The sequence below is a fragment of the Colius striatus genome, chromosome 2, assembly GCF_028858725.1.
Source record: "Colius striatus isolate bColStr4 chromosome 2, bColStr4.1.hap1, whole genome shotgun sequence".
Lineage (NCBI taxonomy): Eukaryota > Metazoa > Chordata > Aves > Coliiformes > Coliidae > Colius > Colius striatus.
Genome location: NC_084760.1, coordinates 48,741,971 through 48,751,270, shown reverse-complemented (window position 1 = coordinate 48,751,270; position 9,300 = coordinate 48,741,971). Strand labels below are relative to the sequence as shown.

Below are 9,300 nucleotides of genomic sequence, written 5' to 3'. Positions count from 1 at the left end.
TTCTGTCACCTTAATAAATTCTTATAAATCAAATTGTAACCCTCGACTTTGCAAAACTGCCTTTGGTGAAAGTCCCCAGGAGGGACGTGACAGGCAAATATCACGCTCTCGTCCTGCAAGTGACAAACCCCGCCTTGTCATGGGCAGAGACATCTTCCACTAGACCATGTTGCACCGAGCCCCATCCAGGCTGGCCTTGAGCACTGCCAGGGATGCGGCTGGCACAGCCCCTCAGAGCAACAGCCGCACTTGGGCTCAGGCAAGCACTGCCCCTACACACTTCCCCGCACGCCGCCTGCCCGGTGACTTGGGACACCCACTGCGTGTGTGGGGAAGGGGGGGCAGTGAGGGCAGGGAACTCCGGGATGCTGCCGGGGGTCGGCACGCCGCACGCGGCGGCAGCCCCGCGGGGCCACAACGTCCCTCACGCCAGGGTCAGGGCCAGGCGCGTGGGCGGAGCGGATCGCTCCGCCCCACCTCTCCCCGCCCCGCGGCTCTCCTTGGGCGGCGCTCGCGGCGCGGCGGAAGGCGAAGGGTGGGGCTTTCGGCGAGCCAATCGGCGTCCGGGCGTGGGGCGGGCGCGCGCGCCGCCCGTGACGCCACAATGGCTATGGTGGCTGCACAGTGACACGTCTCCTTCCGCGGCGGCGCCCGTTCTCGCGGGATCCCGGAGCGGCTTGCTTCGGCCCGGCCCCGCGCGAGCCGGGGCGGCGAGACCGAGCCGCCGGTAGGGACGCGGCGGCGGCGGGGTAGGCAGGCGCTTGGTCGGTCGCAGCGCTGAGAGACCATGGCGGGGCAACAGTTCCAGTACGACGACAGCGGCAACACGTTCTTCTACTTCCTCACCAGCTTCGTGGGGCTCATCGTCATTCCCGCCACCTACTACCTGTGGCCGCGGGACCAGCACGCCGGTAAGCGGCCCTGACGCTGCCCCGGGCTCGGCTCGCGCCTCCGCCTGCCGCCGCGGCCGTCCCCTCCCCCTCCCCCTCCCGCTCTACCCCCGCCTCCGTCCTTCCGCCGGCGGGGGCGCGCTCCCCCGCAGTCCGCTGCCGTGCCGGGCCGTGGCTCCCGCCGGGCCCGCAGCGGCGGCGCTGCTCTCCTCCGCCCCGCTTGAGCCACCCAGTCAGCCCTGCGAGGAGCGTGGCAGAGCGCGGCCCCGGGGAGCTGCCGCTTCTGGATGTGGAGGGGGGCGGGTGAGGGGATGGGTGTAATCGCTGTCAGCCCTTAGTGGTAACCGGAGGCCGACGGCGAAACAAGGAGGTCCGAGCCTGCCGCCCCGACAGCGCGCTCTGCCCCGCGCCTCTGCTCCTGCAGAGTCATTGCTGCGCTGGGGTCTAAAGCTTTGTTTTGGGTTCTGTTTTGGTTTTTTTCCTCTTCTCTTCCCGGGGTGTTTCAGGGCGAATGACCTACATATTCGTCGTGGGAAAGGAGTAAACTATTGAGCTGAGACCAAAGAGGAAAAGTTACCAGTCCTCTGCTTTTAGATGCCATAAGGTCACAGCGAGTGTGAAAATGAGGCTTTAATATTTCCCATTGCAAGTCACCGGTAAATGTCCGAAGTGTTACATTTCCGTTCCACCCTTTCGGATGATGTTTTGTGGTGCCAAGCAATGTTAGAAAGTTTCTCTGAATACTTCTAAATTTCATTTCAATAGTTATTTCCTTCTTTGTCTTTCCTTCATCCCTATCTTCTTGGAAGAGGGCATTTTGGTATATAGGCTGCACAGGAATGCGTTTTTAACTGCAGTTTTGAGATGAAAAAGATGGTAGAAATTGTGTTTAACGTCAAGATATTAAATGCAGGGAACAGGGATGCTCGATGCTGATTGCCATGGCTGAAACTGACATTCTAATAGCACTTGTGCTTTACAAGCTGAGAGGAATCTTGTTTGTTCATTCCATCTTTTTCTGCTCAGTACCTGGTGGCTGTTTAGTGGCTTTGAATACCACTTGAATTGGCTTACATGGTTCTGTTTAACTTATTGTGGAGTATTTATTTTACATATAAAACTCAAATCTTGCCCCTATACCTTCCAGTAAGGAGTAAGCATTAAAAAATGATAGAACCAATGTGCTTTTGGTGTAAAATTGTAGCTGTTTACAGTCTTGATTGCTGATAAGGTGTTTCTGACTGGGTAGAGAACCTCTTTGGAAGATTACCTTTGTTTGCCCTTCAGATACTACCTGTTGTGCAGCTGAGAAGTTATTTCTTCCTCTTTGAAAGAAAGGTTTCTCTGCTTTGAGTCCTGACTGTTGCAAGAGGGAGGCGTTACTGTTGTTGAAGACATTTTGTAATCTTTGGGTTGTTCTCGAAGAATGACGATAACTTCTGTAACCTTCCTCCAAATTCAAGATTTTTGTTTTATTTTTGTTCTGGTGCAGGGTGGGAGGCAGTGGGAGGGAAAATTGCTCTTGAATAATGCTTTACTTCCTCTGTAGTTCTTAGCAGCAGCTTCTTGGGAAAACTGCTGCAACTTGAGGTGCTGTGCAAAATGGTATAGACAGCAGTGACACTCGGTGCTGTGAACTTCAGTTTCAAGGGTCCAACAGAAGCAGGAAAAACCATAGGAATGCTGTCAAACTCAGAAATGCCTTACTAGGTGTATATTTGATCTTCAGATATCACTACAGGATGACAGAAAATGAAAACCTTACTGTGGAATATGGCTACGTGGATTGTACTCAGTTTCAAAATAGTCCTGCTGTTAAACATTACTCATTTCTTTCCCTCCAGACAGTGCTGTTAAGTGTGTGGAGGGCTTGCTGCTTACTATTCTGCAGTTAGGGCTAGGGTCTTACAAAACTGTATCAAACCATACTTTCCAAAGCAGAAGGTAAATTTTGTTACACTTTTGGTTTAAAAATGAGTGAAAGTCACCTGGCATGGCAGTGGATGGAAAACAAAGAATGATTTCTGTCTCGTGCTGGTCTTAATGGATTTTAAAATCTGAGTGTAGTCCAATTTTTGGCATACAGATTAATAGCATGCCTACATTTTTCTGTATTCTGTTCTGTTCTGCAGGCTCTTTTTGAGTAAAGGGGTGAGATGTTGTGCAGATCGCATTCAGGACTATGTCCTGTGCTTCACTGTGATATTCTAGTTGCTCTAGCATATGTCTCTTCTGCAACTCCTTTCCAGCAAAATCCTCTGAGTAGTCTTCATACAACTTCATATGTATTCAACTGTACCCATTACGTCATTCAAACTGGATTTCAGGCATAAAATAAGACCTTGCGGTAATGCAGAGTACGGATTGATTAGCCATGACTGCTTGTTTTCAGAGTAGTTTACTAAAAACACACAAACCAAAACACATGTAGAATTTTGGGAACTAAGAGAAGACCTGTGTCTTCAGAAGAGAAAGTTTCCTGTGCTGCTAGTTTCTGATTCCTGTAATCAGCAAACATATCTAAACTTTGATAAGAGATGTTTATTTTGATACTAATTCAGAGCAGATTTTCCAACCAGTGAGGCACAGTACAGGGCCAAACTGAAATAAGCTCTGCCAGGACCTCTGCTCTCTCTGCATAGGACCAACTGAACGTTTCTGTTATGAAATTGTTTTGTACTTCCTGTGCTAGATAGTTTGATATAGAGATGCTTTTGTGGCGCTGGATGAACTTGGTGAGATCCAGGTGGAGTTAGCTGGCAGTTTTAGCTTGCCAAGAGTGAAAAGGCTGGATCAGAGTGACCTTCTGAAGTGAATCACATGCCTGTCCTCCTGATTTCAAGACCTATTTGCAACGTGAACCAGAACACCTGAAAGATGGAGCAGGTTCCTTCTTTTATTTTTTTGGTAAAAATTAGGTTGGAAGATGAGCTTCAACCACATTGTTTTGTGAGAGTGGACTAGAGCTAGTCTGAAGCAGGAGTGAAGTGCTCATAGCAGAGAGGCTGAGCCTTTGATACCTGCTGTTTCCTTCCACACACACACAGCCATGGATTGCTGCTACTTGATACAGTAGACTTACCAGTGAAGGGAGAGGAATGAGAGTACAAAATATACATGGCTCTTCAAGTGTGGTTTACCACCAAAAAAATCTACGAATTTCTGGTGGTCTGTAACATTTTTAGGATTTGTTCTGCGCTATAGTTTTGAAATGCCCACAGAGTAAATTAAGAAAGAAATTGGTGTTTGCTTCTGCCATAGTGAAGACAGAAAAGTAAGACTATACTGCTTTACTGCTTTGAGAAAAATCAGAATGTGTTACCTAATATCAGTTTTTTAGCAGGGCAGTTTTTTGGCAAGTCGTAAACTTTTTGTTCTTGGTTCTTGTTAAATCGAACTTCTGAAAGACCTTCTCAATACTTCCATCTTAGATTAGCATAATATAACATGTTGTCTCTCTGAAGTCTTGAGTAAAATTTAACCTGCTTTTATGTCATGGGTGTCTAAACCTGGCTTCTCCAGGCATTCTGAGAGAGTCCATGTGAAGAGTTGCTGTAGCCTGCAAGAGGGATCAATACTTACATTTGAGAGGGTTTTACTCTGGTGTGGTAGTTGCCCTGTGAACTGTCTCCGCAATTTCATTACCTCAGCTTTGATAACCCAAACAAGCAGGCAATTGACTTTGTAAAACAGATTTGTCCTGATGAGTTTATCTCCTCAGTGTTCTGTGCAGAGCTAATAAGTCTTCTGTAAAAGGTTAATTGTTCAGCTTTGTGTCTTGGGCTGCAGTTTCATAACTGCTTAAAGGTAGCAATGCTCTAACAGAGCAAGCTTCTCCTGCTCTGTTGTGCCAAGCAGAACACCTGAGCCATGTGAGGGACTGGAATAAATTAATTTTGAGCTGAAATGAGTTTTTGACTTTTTTTCACATCTTAATTTTTATGTGTATTAGTTTCAGGGCAGGACTCTGGGTATCTGGGATGGACTGTGGGCTAAGAGAGGAGAAGACTTGATTGTTTCAGTGGTGGTAATGGCTTCAGGTGATGGCGAAACTGCTATGTTGTTTATCCCTGACATATCTTTAAAACATGTTTTATTAATTAAACAAACAAAAATAAAAAAAACCCCTCCATTCATGTTTCTTGTGGATTACCTCGGTTTTGCATAAATATTGGTATAACTTGAGGATAATGACTCTGAGGCAGACTATTACAAGGACTGTTCTTGGTTTGGAACAAAAAATACAGTTGCTAAAAAGTTGTTCTGGTGCAGATAGTTCTTAACTAAAGAGCGTTTTCTGCAATGGGAATTTTTAAGTTGCTTTTCAAAAAGTCAATTGTGACAGTTGAAGGAAATATGTTGTTTTTCTCAGCAATTAGGGAGGGATAAGTGCCCGTCAAAATATCTTTGTATTGTTGGACTTGCTTTGAACCGATTTCACTGTAGGTTTGCCAGATCCAACATCAGCATCTAGAAAGGAGATGGAGGCAAGAGGTGAATGAATTTAATTGGATAATGTGCCAGCTGTTTCATAGTGCTGACGTATTTGCTGAACTTTGTGTACTTTTCGGCTTCTACCTGTGCTGCTGAATTGAGACACATAATTATAAGGCTCTACTGAGACAGGTGGTCATAGATTGTGTTGTGCTTTGTGGTTAAATACATGTATCTGTGAAAGCTTGTCATTTTGTCCAATTTTTTAGTTGATTTAAGTCTACATTAAATAAATTATCCTATTTGAGGGCACCAGGTATTTGTAATGTGTTACAAAGCTGCTGGAAAGAGTAAAATACTGTCCTGAGTCTTTCACAGTAATGAACAAAATAGAAGATGTTAAAAACAGTTAAAAAAAGTCCCAAATAATAACAGCTGTGAATGTAGACATGTTAATGAACGTTTTTTCTCATAGTCTCTTCTCTGAGAGAAAAAAAGGCTGTAGGAGCTACTGAAGAAGAAGAATCTATGTTCCAAACAGAAGTATAAGAAGAAAAAGGAATTGGGTAGCAGTGGGGAAGATGAGCTAGTACATTTTGTCATCTAGGAAAAAATATTGTTATGAAATGGATATAAGGTGTTCAGTTTACTTTCACGGTGCTAGAAATCTGTATAAGGGATGTGTCTCTTGCCAGTTCTCACCTCCCAGGTATATGTTGTGTTGTTGCTCACTAACCTTTTTCCCCTGTGCTCTACCCTCTCAAATGTTTCTGTTTCTGGGATGTGCTAAAGTTTTGTTGAAGAACACTGTGCTAATACAAAGAAAAAGAAATTGGGTTAAAGGAGACTGTTCCCTGCTAATCTTTGAAGATGCTATGCCTCTAGGAAGTAGTATAGACAGTTTGAGAACCCTGATTCTAGTCCAGCCGTTTTATATTCAAGCTGAGCAAAGTACAGAAACACCTAAAGTAAAGCTTACTAGATGACTATTAAAAGGGAAAATACAACATAATGGTGGTAGGTTTTTTTTTTTTACTGTAGTGGTATTTTGAAGCAGTAGGGCTTTTTGCATACTACTGTAGGTAGGTAGTACTTGGTAGCCATGTTCAAAACCTTGAATAGAAATCCCAAAAGAATTCTTCTGTAAAGGTTTAGTGCATTAAGAACCATACTTCTCTGTATATCTACCCACTGTATTGGATATCTGTGTAGTAGTGTGAATATGAAGGTTTCTCTGTTACTTGTTGGTGCATTTTTCATGTGTAGATCTCAAGACTGTCTTCAGAGATTCCTATTAATCCCCTGCTTTAAGGTGGAAGTACAGGAACCGAGGCGGTAAAATTTATTTGGCTCTTTAAGGACAAACAATGAGTCTGCAACTTGGATGTGACTCAAGTCAATGTAGAGAATGCAGGCAGCATTTCTCTTGTTTTATCTGTAATGCAGTAATGAGTACTTGTACCTTACAGCAGCTGGAGGAGAGGAAGGGCATCTTGGCACTACCCAATTCTGCTGCTCCCACTCCAGGGTAAAATTCTTCTGTGCTGCTTCTAATCCTCTGGTGAGATAAGATTGCTTGGAGTGGGTTAACTGTAACCTCTGTCCTTGCTCATTGCTTGCTGAAATCTCATTAACCTTGTTTCTAAAGTATTTCCCACAGTTTTGGTATTTGGTAGTACATGATAAAAGCACAGGATGATGGTGAAGGACAGGATAAAACCACAGAATGCCATTCTGATTGCTAATTGTAATGTGGTGGACTAGCACAGGTGTGAAAACTTTATGCCTGTGAATGTAAGCATTTTGTGCCCATATATATGTATTTATTCTTTCTGTTATAACCCTTGAGCATTGTGTCAGAAAGTGGGAGGAGAGTCAGTAAAACTCAGTTATGTATTAAAGAACTGTTAATACATCTAAATTGATTTTTTTAATATAGAGATTTGATTGTACTATGATTAACTTAAACCATTTGAAGTTCAGAAAAATAGAATTACAATGGTGATACTTATTACTATTTTGTTAATTTTTTACTCTATTGCTATTTTGAAGCAGCAGGGTTTTTTTTAGAAATGTTTGAAGACAAGGCAAACATCATGAAATGTCATTAGTAATGCCTAGCAATTACCTCTAAAAATACTTTTCAAAACAAAGCATTTGGACAAAGTTATCTGAACTGCTCTGTTATTTGGAAAAAGCATGTATTTTCATGGCATTTTTTAAAGTATTGTAATCTTATTATAAGCATTGTAGCCTCCTAGCAGTAAAACAAAATTAATAACCTTGTATTAGAGACTGAGTAGCTTCAAAACTGTCCAGAGCACTTAATCCTGAAAAGCTTTTTGTTGCAAGATGTACATCATACTATTACAAGGACTTTATCTCTCATTGCATGTACATGAAAATGAAGCTGTTTCTATTTTTTAAAAATGCAACCTTTGTTATGGAAGCTTATGAAAACGGCATTGTATAAGTTTTATTATATACCCTGTTGTTAATTTCCTACTTGCTGCAAGGATATCTTGACTACTCAGGTAGATGACACTGAACTACCAGGATGTACAGGCTACTTATTAGAGAATTCAAATTAGTGCAGTTTATCCTGACATATTCAAGGGTGTGGTTGGTCAGTTATGGTTTCATGAACAGCTAAACCATTCTTGCAGGAGGAGTAGGAATTTGAGAGAAGCAAGAAAAATGGTGAGGAATGGGATCAAAACTGATTCTAAGGTGAGGCTTTTGGAGTGGCTTTTTTCCTTCAAACTCATGCTTTTGAAGAAGGGCTGATCTGTAGCTATTTGAACAAGTCTGGGCTGGGGCTGCTGCAGCATCCTTTCACCCTGTCATGCTGCCCTCTCTTGCCGAGGGATGTGTAGTCCTTTCCCTTGGTTGTTAGCCAGGACTCGACACATGCCTCCATTTCATTGTGAGGGAGGTCATGCTGACTGGACCATATCAAATGTAGGGAGAAGCCCAGTACAGGCACTCCATTTCTCTCCTGGGCAAAAAGACTTGTGTCTGCACTGGTTTTAAGTAAATGTACAGTTGACAAGACAGAAGAGGTGTTTTCAGATTTTCACTTAGTATTTCCCTTGTACAAAAAATTACTTGGAAGCATTCTAAATGTATCTTTGTTGGAGGGAATGCGTTTTACGTTCAAAGAATGCTTTCATCTTGGTTGGGTAGTTGAACTGTTTGAAACTGGGATATTTGCTAGCATTGTGCCTTCTACAAAGGCTTACCAGTAAAGTTTCAAATGTATATATATTTTATTGAGACAAAAGAATGGATGTACTGGCTTACTCAGGTCAGATGTCTTCTTTACATGGTATTACAAAAGTGTATATGCCTTGAGAAGGAATTAACAAGACAAGCATAAATAGTGCTTCCTTTGCATATTCTCCCAGTTTTCAGTGGTTTTCAGTTCAATGACTCTCTTAGCATAGCATCTATGGCAAGGAGTTCACCAGCTCTGCTGCCTGCAGTGCAGATAATCACCTTTGTTTTGCATCTGCTTCTGATTATTTGACATTTCTTATTTTTTCTGCTTGAAGAGGCAGTAAACATTCAATCCTGTCTATTACTTTTTTTTTTTTTTATAGCCTTTCTCTACCTCTCCTTGGACTTTCTCCCAGCTGAAAGATTTGTAGCTTGTATTTTTGGACATAAATATTTTTACTCTTTCAGCGGCCCTTGTTTGCCTTAACTGATTTTTTTTCTGGTTGCCCCTCTTTGAGAGGTAAGTATTAGGACTCTAAGCTTATGTGGTGGAATAACATTCTCTTCCTTTCCTCACAGGAATCACAGAATGGTAGGGGTTGGAATGCTATAAGCATTGAGTTTACTTTTTATAGCTAATAAGCATTCAGATGAACGTGTCATGGAATAGTTTCTCATAACAGCAAGATCGCATTCCTGAGAGGTAATGGTGAGCCCCAAAGCTCTTTCTTACATATATGTGTGTATGTATGTATAT

The 9,300-nt window shown here is 42.9% G+C and overlaps 1 protein-coding gene across 1 annotated transcript in view; it reads left to right on the top strand.

Moving 5' to 3' along the window:
- Nucleotides 1–597: 597 nt before the first annotated feature.
- Nucleotides 598–9,300, top strand: part of SEC63 (SEC63 homolog, protein translocation regulator) — a 61,679-nt gene continuing 52,976 nt past the window's right edge. Inside the window, exon 1 of the mRNA XM_061990485.1 lies at nucleotides 598–911. Coding sequence (XP_061846469.1) covers nucleotides 788–911 — 124 coding nt within the window. The 5' untranslated portion in view covers nucleotides 598–787. The remainder of the gene's footprint in view (nucleotides 912–9,300) is intronic.